A 16,858-nucleotide genomic window follows, 5' to 3' on the forward strand; every position below is an offset into this window, starting at 1 on the left:
GAAAGCACACACCTGCACAGGCTGGTACACTGATTATCTTATTTTTAAGATCTGGAAGAATGAACACTGTGCTATCAACCGCGTTTGTCCCAGGGCGAGGGAATAGGATGTTTGTATCGAGGTTCATATGATTTTCTTTCATGCATATTTGCTGGTTTTATAATATTAAATAAATTCTTTGATTTCCTATCATGTATATCTACTGGTTCTATAATAAAAAAAGGCTGGTTTTTTTAAAAGGAAGTATGCAAAAGTCCCTATTTTATTAGGCATCAATGTCAATGGATGTTGAACTTTATCCTATGTCTTCTTAGCATAACTGAAGATGATACATGACTCTCCTCTTTTTAGCTGTTATCGTGCTTAAAAGTCCCGTCAATTCCTACAGTAAGAAACAGGAGCAGGTACTGAACCGAGGCATGGTTTCCAAGCAGCCTACATAATCGCTGCAGATTCACGGGGGTAAGAGAGGCCTGTGTCTCGAGCTGCGAGCACTGACGACATGTAAAAGCTAACTTATTTATAATTCCACCGGCATTATGGGCTGCTGTGTGAACCTATCTCTGGGATTCCCAGAGATAAACTCCTGACAGGTCAACGTGGGTGACTACACCGTGTAAGCGTGTGCTCGCTCTCTCTCTTTTACCCCAACCTCTAATAAGAAATATATTTCATATCCTAATCCACAACACACATATCTGTGTTAAAAAACAATGTTTATCATTATAAATATAGACCATTCTATTTACCAAAATATAAATTACAATTTTTACACTATTTCACATCATTTTTCTTTTAGTACAAACAGCAGCAAAAAAAACCTGACTTCCCAATCCTCAAATGGGCCATGACCTGTGGTTTATTAGAGGCTGCTTTATGCTGTTCTTGGTTATTCTGTGCTATCTGGAATTTCCACCTTTTGGTTTATGTAAAGGGATATCACTTTGCCAAATCCATGCAATTAAGAGCAATAGGAAAAGGATACAGACAAGCAACCAGATCTTCTAAATCCCTTGGAGTTGTCAGACATTACACAAAGTGCACCAAGTTACTGTGATGAGACTGTTGACGTGTAACGTGTAGGAAAGGGAGGGCGGGAACAGTTGACGCCCCCTACACTGTACTGCTCTGCAGCTGAGCAGTAAAGCTACTGACTCACTTCCCCTCCTGGGCCGTCGCCCATCGGGGCAGCACGACCCTCCCGGTGGTGTGGGCGGCAGGGGAGAACCCGTCGGGGACCCCAGGACTGTGATGCCGCTGAGGAACTGTGCGCCCCGCCCGCAAGGAACGTGGCCTTGGGGAGCCCATCAGGACACCCACCTGTTCCCAAGCTCGGATCACCAGGCTCATTGTCTGGGGCAAGCCTAGTGTCTTCAAAGACCTGAGGAACCACAGGTTCTGTTTTCCCACAGGTGCACAGCAGGCGGCAGGCACCTGGCCCTGCTCCTGTCACGGGTCCTGCACCTGCCCCGTGCCCCGCCCCTGCCACGGGCCCTGCGCCGGCCGGGGGACTTACGAGAAGCTGAGCATGGGCTGGCCCCCGTGGGAGATGTGGGCCTCCTCCAGGTAACGGAAGGGCTGCCGCATCGGGAGGGCCCCGGCTCCAGGGGGGTCGGACAGCCAGGTGCCCAGCATCCAGGACAGCGGCTCCAGCACTGGGTTCATCTCGGGGGGCTCTGTGGACAGAAAGCGAGACTGTCATGTGCCCACAGAGGCCCCGTGCGCCCCAGGCCCAGCTAACCCCCTGGGCCCCGCTGGGAGCGGGAAAGGGCCAAGTGTCATCCACACTCTCTCCAGCTCCTACAGGAGAACCAAGAGGAGCTGCCCTGGGCCACAGGAGCCAGGGGCCCCCACGCCAGCTCCCATGCCCAGTTGGGGTGCTGGCCTGGGGATCTACTGGGGGGACAGAGCCAAAGGGAGAAAATGGGAAGGGGAACAAAGAGTTTCACAGCCGGCAACATGCAGGACGATTTGAATGTGAGCTGCTCAGTTAGCATCCTGTGTGAGACTCGGGATGATGCACCAGCTTCAAACTGTGAAGTCTGAAGGACCCCTGAGCCTCAGAAACGTGTGCGCAGAGAGCCTTACCTCATAAATGTCTGTGCATGGAAGGCCCTTACCTCAGAAGTGTGCGTGGAGGGCCTCTACTGTAAGAGTGTGCGTGTGGACGGCCCTCAGCAGCGTGTGTGTGAAGGGCCTTTACCTGTTAACAGGCCTCTACTTCAGGAGCGAGTGTGCAGAAGACCTTTCCCTCAGCAGCGTGTTTGTGCGAAGGGCCTCTGCTCTGAGTGTGATGTGGCCAGCCTCTGCCTCAGCAGCGGGTACGGCCGGGGGAGGACACGGACAGGGAGGAGCGATGGGCTCCTGGGTCTGCAACGGGGGAGCTACGCTGGGCTGGCTGTCGTGGCCGAGCTCCCTCGCCTTGTCTGGCCACACCAACGGTTTCTCAGGACTGACCCCGTGCCCCTGGCTCTCGGCCATCCCCAGCCGGCTGGACGGACAGGCACTGCTCCACTCCACCTCTTAAAGAAGGGGCTGGGGGGCGGGTGGACGGGGCCCCAAGGAGCCATGGGGTGAAGTGTGTGGCTGGACTGGCGCCCTCCGGCCCCCCACCTTCCCAGTGAGGCCCAGGAAAGGTCTCCCCTGGGTACGGCTGCTTCACCTATCTGTTAAGCCTCAAATCCAATTCTTTAATCTAAAGAATGGAAACAATCTGTGTGCAACGCTAGATGTACTGTATCGATGTTACATTTTAGCTAACAACTCCCTAGGCTGAATGTTACATTTTAGTTACCAAACTGAACACCAGTTATTTTTTTAGCTAACAACCACTGGTCTCCACACTGAATGTTGCATTTTAGCTTTCAAACCCGAATCCTGCCAAAGCCAGGGGCCCAGCCCCACGTCCAGACCAGCGACCGCACTGTCCACTGGAGCCGATTCCAGCAGCAGACGCACCTGCGGGGTGGGAGCCCCGGAAACTTCTCAGCCTCTGAGATGACACAGGCTTTGGGCTATGAATTGAAAGCGATCTGCAAAAGGAATATTTAGGAAGAAAGACAAGAACAAAGGGCTCCGGATAAGGAGAAACCAAGTATCAAGTCTAAGAATATCTAGGAACCAAGGGAGGAGGGTCGGGCAGCGCAGTCGGTGGGGAGGGGGCTGCTGGCGTGAAGTAGGACACAGGGTGGGTGGAGAGCAGGGAGTGGGTCCCAGGGAGAAGCGAGGACAGAGTGGGTGCCGACTTCACACACGGCCAAAACGGGCAGCCGGAGTTAGGAGGGTGGTGAAAAGCCATGCCTTTTCCAATCGGGCCGTCTCTTTCGATATTTTCTTTTTAAACTGCCTTGAAAATTTGGAAAGTAAGGATGGGAAAACGTGAACTCTGACTGACAAAACTTTTGTAATTAGAAAACAAAAGATTTTAAAATTAGGCGTTTAGTTACAATCTTTGATGGAGATAAGGAATAAAAAGCTCGGAATACAAACATCTAGACTCTAGAAGAACTCTGGTGAAAACAATGTTTAAGTGTTGCTTGTTGCTACCCTTGAATCCACCCACCTACCCACTCACCCACCCAACCATCCATCCATCCTCCCACCCATCCATCCTCCCATACATCCACCCACCCATCCTCCCACCCATCCACCCATCCTCCCATCCATGCATCTATCTTCCAAACCATCCATCCATCCTCCAAACCATCCATCCATCCTCCCATCCATCCATCCTCCAAACCATCCATCCCATCCACCTACCCACCCACCCACCCATCCTCCCATCCATGCATCTATCTTCCAAACCATCCATCCTCCCACTCACCCACCCATTAAACACTAATTTAGCATCAATTACATGCCAGGCACTCTCCTAGGGAGAGGAAACCCATCAGCTAACTGATAAAGCAGATGACCATCTTGGGAAGCTCACATTTGAACGAGATGGCAGACAACACACAGAGAAATAAGTAAAAGACGCAGAGGGCACAGAGCTTGAGGTGGCGAGGCTGGAAGGGTGACAGAGGCTGTTGGGGAACCAGATACTTCACTGCACATCCAAAAACCTAGTGAAGCAACCACTTTTATGAATAAAGACCACAAATGAGAACTGCAAGAACTCAGAAAAGAAATGGGAAGAAAATAGAAGATGAAACACGAGCTGGCAGAACTTGGCAAAGAAGTAAAAGAAAAAAACAAAACCAAACCACCATCAAAATGAAGCTGAAATCAGAATGGCGAGCGAGAAAGACTCTGGAAAGATAACGAGGGCACAAAGGATGGAAATGAGAATAGTGAAAGAAGAAAAAGGAAACAAAGTAGAAAAGGATTAGAAGCCCTCATAGGCTGCTGGGAGGAATGTAGTGTGGCACAGCTGCTATGGAAAACTGCTTGGTGGTTCCTTAAAAAGCTAAACAGAGTTACCTTTGACCCAGCAATCCCACTCCTATGCACACACCCAAGAGAACTGATCACACACATCCACGGGAAAACTTACAGGCCGGTGTTTGTTTACAGCTGCAACCAACCCGAATGGTTGGATGAACAAATGCGGCATGCCCACATGGTAGATTATTCAGCCGCAAGAGTGAAGTGCCGGAATGTGCCACACGTGGATGAACCTTGAAAACAGGGAGCTCAGTGGAAGAAGCCATACACAGAAGGCCACCTACTGCATGATTTCACGGAAACAAAATGTCCAGAACAGCAAATCCCCAGAGGAAAGTGGACCTCTGGTTGCCAGGGCTGGGGGAGGGCGTGGGGAGGAATGCCTGCTGGACGCGGGGTTCCTTTTGGGGTGATGAAAACATTCAGCATTAGACAGCGGTGCTGGCTGCACAACTCTGCGAATACACTAAAAACCACTGAAACACACACTCTAAATGGGCGAGTTGTATGGTATGGGAATTATATTCTCAATAAAGCTGGTATAAAAAAAAAAGGACTAGAGGAGAAAAGTCTGTAACAGAAGACAGGCAAGGGAGAGTCCTCACGTGTAAAAGAAACACAAAAGTCTGAAAAAGAAGGAATAGGTGGAGACGCTGTTTGGAAAAACATTGAACAGTGAGGAAGTCGGGGCCGCCGTGGAGGAAGCACGCCGTGCTCCAGGGAGCAGCACGCAGCAGGCCCCGTGGGCACGCTCCCGCAGGCGCCAGACGCTGAAGGCAGAAGGCAGCTCTGGGTGCCAGCACTGCAGCAGGGACAGGGCTGCACTCTCGAGGTGCAGGGACAGCGGGAGGATGCCCAGCGGCTGGGCGGTGCAGGGTGACGCCACGTGCAAAGGCCAGAATTTCAAATAGCTCAATAATTTTAAACTATTGCTCAAATGGTGAAATCATCATGTTCTGGATACTAAAGGGCTAAGTAAAATAAATTATGAAAATGAATGTCCCTGGTTTCTTTCTACCTGTTTCAACGCGGCCACTAGAAAATTTAGAGTCACCTAAGAAGTGCGTGTTGTATTTCTCTTGGGTGGTGCTGACACAGAGTTTTCAGCCTGCGAGGACTCAGGCAACAGCTCCCGGGACCCTTCCTGAAGACGGACCCGCCAGCAGGCACCGAACTCGCTCGATGGAAACAAGGGTTGCAGAGGCCCGGGAGGGGCCGTGGGGCGGGGACGGGCGTGGGCCAGCTGGGGCCTGGGAGGCTGGCCTCTTGGGTCACAGACCAAGCAGCCAATGACTTTATTTTAAAAACAAACAACACCAGCAGGTACAGTATAAAATAGTAAGACAGAGCTAAGATTACAAACACCTGTCCCAGCAATAAATGAAAATAAACTGAGCTCAAGTATTTAAAGAAAAGGTTTTCACTGAAGGGATCACAAAATACCACCCCCCCCAACTCTTGTGCTGTAAACGAGAGGTGTACCTGAAGTAAAGCACTTCAGAACGTGAACTAGACAAAGCTGGGCAAATGCAGTCAGAAAGCACACGTCACCTATCTTCCTGTGAGGTATAAGTCAAGCCAAAACACATGAAAGTGGACAGAGAATGGCACTTTGGATGTTAAGAGATACAACTCACAGTGAAGACACAGCAATTGTGAATACACAAGCACCAAACATAGCAACAACACATATAAAGCAGAAATGGCAGACATACAGAGAAGATGATACAAAGAAACTAAAGGAAATCTCAGCTGATCTCTTGCAGACTGTGTTGAAGAACAAAATAAAAATAATGAAACAGAAGACCTAACAGAATTAATAAGGAAGCTCTGGCAGATTTATACTGAATTTTATAGCATAAATCAGAGAATATCCCTTCTTTTCATGCTCCTTTGGAATACTCATGAAAACTGACCACCTAAAATGGCCAAGAAAACCCTATTAATTCTAAAAAGTAAAACGAGTTTATATAATATTGATTACAATACAAGATTGGAAATTAAAAACACAATCAGATGACCCTTAAAAATACTCTGCTAAGAGAATGAAGCCAGATTCAAAAACGTTCACGCTCTCTGATTCCATTTAGGAGAAATTCCAGAACAGGCAGAACTGCTCCAGGGTGAGAGACCAGAACGGAGGAGGCCTGAGGGAGCGGGCAGGAGTGGGGACATAGGAGTCGCCAACTCAAGTGCCCACGACTAAATCTGTGCGTCTCATGGAAACCACCTCATCACAGTTTAAAGGCGAAAAGCACAAAACACACGAACAAACATCCAATCAGGAAACCACAGCCCTTTCCCCCCGCCTCACAGGAGCACGAGGGGTGAGTGGTCGGGACGTGTCGGGGAGCCTCAATGGGGAGCCTTACCAGGGAGTCTTGTTGGGGGGCCTCCTCAGGGACCCCGAGTTAGGACACGTCAGGGAGCCTCGTCAGGGAGCCTCGTTGGGGGACCTCTTGTTGGGGAGCCTCATCGGGGAGCCTTGTTGGGGGACCTCGTTAGGGAGCCCCAGTTGGGACATGTCGGGGAGGCTCACTGGGGAGTCGTGTTGGGGGGCTGTGTCAAGGAGCGTCATTGGGGAGTGACCTCCTGGGGCCTCTGTTTCCCGTTGGCTACCTGATGCAAATTTAGTATATCAAGAAAAGCCAGAAATCTGGATTTGGGGGTAAAATCTCCCAATTTTTAAACACACGCACAAATTAAAACTGCCACCAAGGCCCCCATGTGAGCCCTCGGCCCCCCTGCCTCTGCTCTGCCCGTCAGCCGTTGCAGCCGTGGTCTTGCCACACACAGCAGGCGAGGGGCCCAGTGCAGGGCTGAGCTGGCCGGGCTGCCCCTGGCTCTCAGGTGCCCCGTGCGGCATCCGCACCCCAACTTTGGCCCAGCCCAAGGCAGGAGCTGCACCCGACCAAAGCGGTCCTGCCCTTCCCTGCCCTCTCACGCCCCCTGCACGTGCCCGGCCCCTCCTGTCTCCCTCCATGGCCTGCGAGTAGCAAGGCTGGTGACACCCACCAGCCCCCGTGCCCTGAGCCAGTGGCATACACAAAGTCCAGAGGAGCTCAGTGGTCCTCAGGTGCTTCTAGGAGAGGGGCCTGGGGACTGGCTCCAGGGATACACACAGTGTCGGCAAGTTCCAGAAGAAGCCACCGTTGGGCTGCGTGTTGCCGTGTGCATAGCAGAAGGCACCGAAGCGAGCCGAATGTGGGGTTACTGGCCTGAAGCCCGCACGGGAAGAAGCCACTGCCCCTGCTATAAAACACTTGTGGGAACGGGTTAAGGACGGTTAGTAAGGAGAGAAGAGCAAGCGAATTCCACAGTGTGAGCTGTGTTTCCTGAAGGCCAGTGTCAAGTGGAATGTGCAGCTTCTCCCCCCAGGCCTCCAGGTGGGCCCCAGGGACTCCAACATGGGGGCTCTGCCCCCAGACCCTGCTCACCAGCAGGCAGGAGAAGATGGTTATGCAAGTAACTTTAACAAAAGGCAGAGAAAGATGTCACCAGAGAAACAAAGAGTAAGATGACCCGGAAGACCCGGCTGTCCCTCACACGCCAAGGGGCTCCGGCAGGGCCCTCCTGACCAGACAGCAAGGCTGGGCCGTCTGTGCAAGGGCTCGTCCGACAGGTGCTTTGGGGGCCCTGGGGGTGAGGGGCAGGACCACAGTCTGCAAGCAGCAGCAGGTCGGACCTGGGAACAGAGGTCAGAGCCAGGAGCCAGGGATGAAGGCCAAAACCACAAGCCAGGCTGGGGGCAGGTGGCCACACCCAGGGCTGGGCGGGGGCAGGAGGCTGGACCCGCAGAACCAAGCAAGAGGGAAGCAGGGATTACAACGCCATGTGGAGAGGACGGGAAGAGGGCCAGATGGTGCAGGGGTTGCCCAACAGTGGCGTGAAGGGCATTTACTGCCCCAAATAAATTCTAACATCCAATCCCGCCACACCTGTGCTTTATAATCGACTTGGCAATGACCAGAAGGTGAGCCAAGGTCAGGCCGAGGCTTCAGGAGCCAGAGCCCTTCTGCAGACGGCACAGTGGCTCAGCCAGCTGCCCCCGAGCCTTCAGCTCCCCAGGCGGATTCTGCAGGGACCATCACCTCACGCTGGGGAAAGTGGAAGGCAGAGTCGCTAACTCCATTTGGCAATACCTTGAAAAGAGCACTAGAAAATTCTAAAACTATTTTCCTTTTTAAAGTAAAAAGAGCCATTTTAAAGTAGAAAAGGTACTGCGTGACTGGAAGTGAAGGCGTGCAACCTGTGCAGCCTCTTCACCTGGCCCCGGGCTGGTGGGCTGATGCTCTGAGTAGGGTCCCAGGTTCTTAGCCCTCCTGGTTGCTGCTAGTTGTTTTTCATTTTAATGAATTTTAACGTGGATGAGGGAAACAGGCCGGACAGCAAACACAGGTGGTAGGGCGGGTTTATTCTACTCTGCACCGTCGCCATAGGAAGGCTCATGGGGTCCCCTGCACCTGCCACCAGACTAGGTTCTGCTGACCAAGAAGCTTTGTCAACTGCTCACCCCACCCACAGCCCCATTCTCACTGAAGCACGGGCACGGGGGCGGCAATAAGATAATTCTAAAACCAAACATCATGAGTCTATATGTATGTATCAATATTCATTAAAATTTGTATTTTACTCTGCATATACTTCAATAGGAAAACAATGAATTTAAAAAGCAAACAAAGAATTAGTACAATAAATAAAGAACCTAGCCTACTTCCTACCTTCCACCTCTTCAAATAAATCAGACAGGCCTTTCTGCGCATGTTTTCTGATTTCCTTCTTACTTTCTTTTATTAAAATCTTGGCCAAATTGTAAAAACAAAAACTTAGATTTCTGTAAGAAACATGAATTTTCATTTTTTGGCCCCAGACACTGAAAGCAGGCTTACCCATCCCTAAGTTTTCTAAATCCTGGGCACGCCAAGGTTCTTCAAGGTTGTTTTCTGCCTATTGACGGAAATGTTTGCACCTGGCTGCTGAGCGGCTCTGCAGGAAGTGAACGCCAAGTCTGCAGAGAGCTTTCTGGGAATTGTAGTTTCCCTACACCCGAGCTTGGCTTAGACCTTCCTCTGGGAAGACAGTTGAATGCTGGAAGGAGTTTCAGAGAAGATCAGGCTGAACTTTATGAATGAGAAGCAGGCCTGAGGAGTTAGTGCCTTGAGCAGAGAGCACACTGCTGGACAGGACGCAGACTGAGGAGAGAAAAACCGACCCAGGCAGGTGGAAAAGCTGTTTCTCGCAGGGAACTCTCGGCCCCTTGAGGACTGCCCGCCTGCTCGGCTCTGAAGCAGAGGTGGAGCCAGCTGGGGGGCCCAGGGGAAGGAGACGCAGGCTTGGGTGCCCTGGGGGCACACTGCTCGACGCTAGTGACCAGCACGTTTCTCGCCACGCACACTCAGAAAATGATGGACGCTGCCCGGTAGCTTTGTCTTTAAAGGAGACGAGTGCTCGACAGGAGCACATGCAGGCCGCTGGAGAGCGCTGCCCACTCTGCAGCAGGGGAGCCCGAGCCCCACTCACCCCGGGAGCCTTCTGGGCAACACCTGCTTCCCTGGGCAAGGAGCGACAGGCGACTTCCCCCGGCTCATTCTTAAGACCCCCGGACTGCAGCTGACCTCCTGCAGCTGGACGAAAGGCCACGGCCTAGAAACAACGAAAGCTGGAAAAGCAGCGGAACAAGAACGTCGCAAACGACCCACCTTGTGCTCGGCGAGGTTAGACAAAAGCAGGATGCCATGAAAAAGGAACAAAGAGGATCTGGGCAAGAGTTTTCACACATCACAACAATGTTTGCCACAACAGAAGAATTTAGTAGAAGATTGAAGAGAATGTCAGAAAAAGAGAAGGGGGAATTATCTTGGAAAATAATGCTTAAAAAATACTTGATAAAATTCAAAACCCACTTCTGATGTCCTTAATACGATAAGAAATGTAGATTTCAAAGCATACTGAGCAAATTCGCACATTCTGCAGTGAAATACTAGATCCGCTGCTTTGCAGTAAGACAAGAAAAAGACATAAAGGGAAACGAAATAATTACTACTTTCAGTTGTTATGATTGATTATCTAGATAATCCAAAAGACTCAATTGAAAAAACATTAGAACTAGTAAGTGAACTCAATAAGATGGCTGGTTACTAAAATTGTTAGCTCTCCTTCACATTAGCAATAAACAAACTAAAAAAATGTGGGGAGCTTCCACCCTAACCTCACAACATGAAAAATGCTGAAAACCAACAGCTTTCCTTGGACCTGTCACAGTCTCCGGAGCGATGGCTTCAGTTGCAGCAAGATCTGCTCCCGCAGGGCAGGTGCTGGACACACCGAGACAGCGACCTCGAGAGACTGCTGGAGGCCAGGAGTGGGTAAGAGTGAGTGGGAGAACCTCCTGGGCTTTTTACCTCCAGGAATCTCACCAGTTCTCCCTGTGAAGAGCCAAGAGAAAACCACCATGCTCAGCAGTCTCCGTGTCAGCAGTCTCCGTGCTCGGCAGTCTCTGTGCTGGGACAGTCTCCATGCTGGGAAAGTCTCTGAGCTCGGGCAGTTTCTGTGCTGGGACAGTCTCCATGCTGGGGAAGTCTCCGTGCTGGGACAGTGTCTGTGCTCAGCAGTCTCCGTGCTGGGATAGTCTCCAAGCTCGGGTAGTCTCCGTATTGACAGTCTCCATTCTGGGAAGGTCTCCGTGCTGGGACAGTCTCTGAGCTCGGGTAGTCTCCGTCCAGTCTCTGTGCTGGGACAGCCCCCATGTCGGGTAATCTCTGAGCTCGGGCAGTCTCCGTGTTCAGCAGTCTCTCTGCTCGGGCAGTCTCCGTGCTGGGACAGTCCCCATGTTGGGTAATCTCTGAGCTCAGGCAGTCTCCATGCTTGGGTAGTTTCCATGCTTGGGCTGTCTCCATGTTCAGCAGTCTCCGTGCTGGGCAGTCTTTGCTCAGGCAGTCTCCTTGTTCAGCAGTCTCCGTGCTGGGACAGTCTCCGAGCTCAGGCAGTCTCTGCAACAAAGGCCTAGCCTCAATGAAGAGGGCTCCTGAGCTGTAGGACCCTGGGGGAGGGTGTATACTGGCTCCAGGGCCCTCTTGCCCAAGGGACACACGTCTACTGGAGATGGAGATGTGACCCCATGACCGCAGAACATGTCCTCAGCCCACACCAACAGGGCTGCAGCAGAATAACTGCAGATGATGGCGAAGGGGCCACAGGACAGGCTCCATCCAGGGATGACACCCAGAGACGGGGGTGGGAGCACGGACTCGAGAGAAAACTGAAGCCCCTGCACCTGCGGCCACAGCCAACATTAAACACAACTCGACTCCTAGCCAGGACAGCATAAAGCTATTTCCTCTGTTCCCATTTCCCAATGTCTGACTTTCAACAAAAAAACTGTAAGTCATGCTAAAAGGGAAGAAAACACAGTCTGAAGAGACAGGGAACCAGAACCAGACTCACTCATAATGCAGACTTTAGAATGATCAGACAGACCACTAAAGTAACTGCCACTAATATATTAAGAGCTCTAATGGAAACAGTAGACTGCAGGCAAGAGCAGATGATGGCAACTCAAAGACGGAATCAAAAGAAAATGATGGGAATAAAAGACACTGGAATAGAAATGAGGAAAGCATCTGATGGTCTAGCCAGCAGATGAGGCACGGCAGAAGAAGGAATCAGTGAAATTGAAGATGAGTCAATAGAAACATCCCAAACTGAATTGCAAAGAGAAAAACGAACAAGGAAAAAAAATTAACAGAAAATCCAAGAACTGTGGGACAATGACAAAAGACATAACATTCATGTAATGGTAATAAAGAAGCAAAAGAGAGAAAGAAACTGAGGAAATATCTGAAGTAAGAATAGCTGAGAATTTTTCAAAATGAACGACAGACATAAAACCACAGGTCCAGGAAGCTCAGAGGACAGCACACAGGATTAATCCCCAAAAATTGACACCTCGAGGCACATCATATTCAAACAGCAGAAAACCAAAACAGAGAAACACTTGAAAGAAGCCAGAGGGGAAAAACACCTTACCTATAAAGAAAAAGGCTAAGAATTACTTCAGACTTCTTCCAAAATGAAGCAGAAATAAAGAATTTCTTAAACAAAAACTAAGGGAATTCATTGCCATCAGACAGGGTTTGCAGGAAATGCCAAAAGAAGTTATTCTAGGAAAAGGAAAATGATATAAGTCAGAAACTCAAATCTTCATAAAGGAAAAGTGTTGGAGAAGGAATAAATGAAGGTAAAATAAAACCTTGTATTTTTCTTATTCTTAATTCTTCATTGAGCTAATAAATGCTTGTTTCAAGCAGTAACAGCAATCTGAAATCAATACCCTAATCTTTCACCTTAGAAAACTAAAGAGAATAACTGAAGCTGAAAGCAAGCCAAAGAAATAATAAAAATCAGAGCAGAAATTGATGAAATTGAAGACAGGGAAACTACAATAGAGAAAAACTAATGGATCCAAAAGCTAGTTCTTTGAAATGATCAATAAAATTGATAAACCTCTTTCCAGGCTAACCAAGAAAAAAAGAGAGAAAACACATATTATCAGTATCAGAAATAAAACAGGGGTCATCATTATTGAGCTTATGGGCATTAAAAGGAAACTAAAGGAATATTATGAATAATCTATGCCCACAAATTGGGTAATTTAGGTGAAATGGACCAATTCCTTCAAAGACACAAACTATCAAAGCTCACACAAGGAGAAAGATAATCTTAAGACTATGTCCATTAAAGAAATTGAATGAATAATTAGTAACCTCCAAAAAAGGCCCCAGGCCCAGAAGGTTCCACTGGTGAATTCTACCAAATATTTAAAGAGGAAAGGATACCAGTTCTCTATACTCTCTTTCAGAAAACAGAAGCAGAGGGAACACTTCCACATCTTCTAACTCATTCTACAAAGCTAGCATGACACTGATAAACCAGATGACGGTGATACAAGAAAGAAAAACTACAGAACAATATCTTTCATGAACACAGATACAGAAATCCTAAACAACATATTAACAAATCAAATCCAACAATGTACAGAAACAATTATATATGAAGACCGAGTGGGATGTATTCTAGGTATGTGAGGCTGGTTCAACACTTGAAAAATCAATTTAACCCACCACTTCAAGAGGCTAAAGGAAGAAAAGTCATGATCAAATAGATGCAGATGAAACTTCTGACAAAACCCAGGCATTTGACAAAATTGACCCATTCATGAATGAAAATGCTCTAGGAACAGAAGGAGACTCTCAATTTGACAAACAACATCTACAGAATACCTACAACATCATATTTAATGGTGAGAAACAGATGCTTTCCCCCTCATGGTGGGAACGAACTAAGGATGCTCCATCTCTCCACCCCTATTCAACATTGTACTGGAAGTCCTAGCTGATGCAATAGGACAAGAAAAGGAAATAAAAGGTATAAGTATTGGGAAGGAAGAAATAAAACTTTGTTCACAGACGACATGATTGTCTATGTAGAAAATTCCAAAGAATCATCAAAAATCTCCTAGAACTTACATGCAATTATAGCAAGGCTGCAGGACACAATTTTTACATACAAAAATCAATTGCTTTTCTATATAGCAGTGTGGTAGGTTGAATTATATACCCTGGGGGAAAAATGTACTTAATCCATTCTTATTGGTGTGAACCCATTGTAAATAGTACCTCTGAAGACGTTATTTTTAGTTAAGGTGTGGCCCAAATGAATGAGGTTGGACCGTAGATCATATTACTGAAGGCTTTATGAAGAGAAAGCCACATGGAAGAACAGAAGGAGGAAGTCACTAGAATCCAGAGAGGAAAGGAGAGGACATCGCCATGTGACAGGAAAGCCAAAGAACCCCAAGGATTGCCAGCCTGCCAGAATGCTAACAACCCTGGGAGGAAGCAAGCCTTCCAGCCTCCAAAACCGTACACCAATAAATTCCCATCATTAAGGCAACTCGTATGGTATTTGACACAGCAGACAGGAAACTAAGAAAACCAGCAATGAACAATTGGAATTTCAAATTAAAAGCATGACAACATTTACATTAGCACCAAAAAAAGAGAGAAATACTTAGGTATAAATCTAACAAAATACATACAGGATCTATGTGTGGAAAACAACAGAACTCTGATCTCTGATGAAAGAAATCAAAGAAGATCTACATAAACGGAAGAATATTTTGTGTCCATGATCTGAAAGACTCGACATCAAAATGTCAGTTCTTCCCGACTATATCTAAAGGTTCAATGCAACCCCCATCAAAATCCTAGCAAACGGTCTTGTAGATACTGACAAACCAATCCTGAAGCTAACACAGAAAAGGAAAAGACCTAGAACAGACCACACAATATTGAAGAGGAACCAAGTTGAGGACTGACACTGCCTGATTCCAAGACTTACTATAAAGCTACAACAATCAAGACAGCATGGTGTCGGTAAAAGGACAGATCCATACACGGAGGAAATGGGAAGAGAGAGCCTGGAAAGAGATGTACATGAAGACAGTCAGCTGATCTTTGACAAGGAAGCAAAAACAATTAAATGGGAAAAAGAACAGACTATTCAGTAAATGGGGCTGGCACGACAGGATGTTCATATGCAACAAAATGAATCCAGACAGAGACCTCATGTCTCAAAATGTAACTCAAAATGTATCATGGGCCTAAATATAAAATGCAAAACTATAAAACTTTCAGAAGAAACCTCAGAAGAAAACCTAGGTGACCTTGGTTTGGTGATGAGTTTTTAGATACAAAACGAAAAGCACAAATCCTCAAAGAAAATCTTGTTAAGTTGGACTTCATTTAAAATTAAAAACTTCACTCTGAAGGAAAGATACTGTTAGGAGAATGAGAAGGCAAGCCACAGAGTGGGAGGAAATATTTGCAAACCACCTATCTGACAAAGGACTTGTATTCAAAATACAGAGTGCTTAAAACTCAACAGTGACCAAAACAAACCACACAACCCAATTAAAAAGTGGGCAAGAGGAGGTGATATCATCAATGTGATGATGTGAACAGCTACTGAAAACCTCTCCCCAGAGATTCAGCGAAAACAGGACAATTGTGACTTGTTCAGAACTCCGGAGGAAGGTGTCGTCTGCAGGAGGATCCCACTAACAGTGAACTGAAGAAGGAGAAAAGAATCAGGGAGGAAACGTCTGTCCCTGTTCCGGCCGGTCCTCTCCCCTCCCCTCACTCGGTTCCAAGCAGTTTGGGAAGCGCCAGAGGCAGCAGCTGGGATCCCTCCCACCTCCACCAGGACACAGACTGTGAAGTCTCTCACGGCACAAGACAGACCCACCTGTATCCAGACACAGAGACCCAGGCCCACCGGGACCCACCGCAGGACTCAAGCCACAGGGGAGGGCAGAATACAACAGGGCAGCAAGGAGGAGCTTACAAAGGGCAGGAGTAGGGAGAAAATGGCAAAGCTACTTCCTTCAGCAAAGCAGCAAGTACCAGGCAGAGACTCCCAAGTCAACCGTCTGGGGACTGGGGGACAGTGGGGGACATCTCAGTGAGGCACGAAGAGTCTGAGAAAATGTGGACACAGCCTGTGTTCCCAGCCCTGGGTCCCGGTGCCCACCCCCACCCTTGAGGGAAGCAGCAGCAGGCGGCCTGATCCTTGCCTGGGGGATGGCTGTGAAGGGCAGCTGGGGGAGTCCTTCACCCCAAATAAAGTGGGGGACACAGCCCCACACTGAGCCAGATCTTGGCCGGCCAAGTGAGGGTACAGGAAACCCAGTTTCAGCCCCACCAGGTCCGACGCTGCCCGGGCTCCAGGAGGTAATTCAGCCCCACCTGGTGAGACGCTGCCTGGGCTCCAGGAAGTAAATGGCTTCTGAGGATGAGTTAGTCGCCAAACAGCGCCATCTGCTGGGCAGGCCAGGAAGTGCAGGGGAACTGCAGGGCTTCTCAGAGCCTCTCCAGACCCTGTCCCAGGCCCACTGGAGCTGGTCTGCACCGCTCCACCCCATGCATGGGTACTTGGTTCTGTTTCAGCTGAGAAATACAGATGGCCCAACTGTCAAAGCAGGGCCCTAATACAAACCCAGGCAACAAATAATCCTAGACAAGAGAGAGAAACCCACCTTTGTAATAGACCCATCAAGATAATCATATGACCAGATTTCAGCAAAAAATCACAGGGCACACTAAAACTCAAGAAGAAATGGCTCAGTCAGAGGAACAAATCAAACAGTTGGAGGAGAAACAGAATCTGGAACAACTAATCAAGGATGTTCAAACAAATATCTGAATCAACTCAAAGTAATGAAGGAAGATGTGTGTAAAGAGATAAAGGATATTAAGAAGATACTAGAAGAGCACAGAGAATTTGAAAGAATACAAAGAAAACTAACAGACATTATGGAAATGAAAGACTGTAGATGAAATAAAAATACACACTGGAGACACAACCGCAGATTTGAAGAAGCAGAAGAATCAGAGAACTTAGAAGACACAAGAAA

The 16,858-nt window shown here is 48.4% G+C and overlaps 1 protein-coding gene across 6 annotated transcripts in view; it reads right to left on the bottom strand.

The window, feature by feature from the left end:
* The window catches only part of THAP4 (THAP domain containing 4), a 51,642-nt gene that overhangs the window by 16,401 nt on the left and 18,383 nt on the right, over positions 1–16,858 (bottom strand). For 5 of the 6 annotated variants that reach the window (XR_005218869.1, XR_005218871.1, XR_005218870.1 and 2 more), the window contains one exon: positions 1,517–1,676. Coding sequence is in view for 3 of the 6 variants with exons in the window: in XM_037850051.1 (XP_037705979.1) it covers positions 1,517–1,676 (160 nt within the window). In the remaining 3 variants the exon portion in view is untranslated. Of the gene's footprint in view, positions 1–1,516; positions 1,677–9,275; positions 9,607–16,858 lie in introns of those variants that run through there. The other variant, XM_037850053.1, reaches the window with a different exon arrangement.

This window comes from Choloepus didactylus, chromosome 9 (assembly GCF_015220235.1).
Source record: "Choloepus didactylus isolate mChoDid1 chromosome 9, mChoDid1.pri, whole genome shotgun sequence".
Taxonomy (NCBI): domain Eukaryota; kingdom Metazoa; phylum Chordata; class Mammalia; order Pilosa; family Megalonychidae; genus Choloepus; species Choloepus didactylus.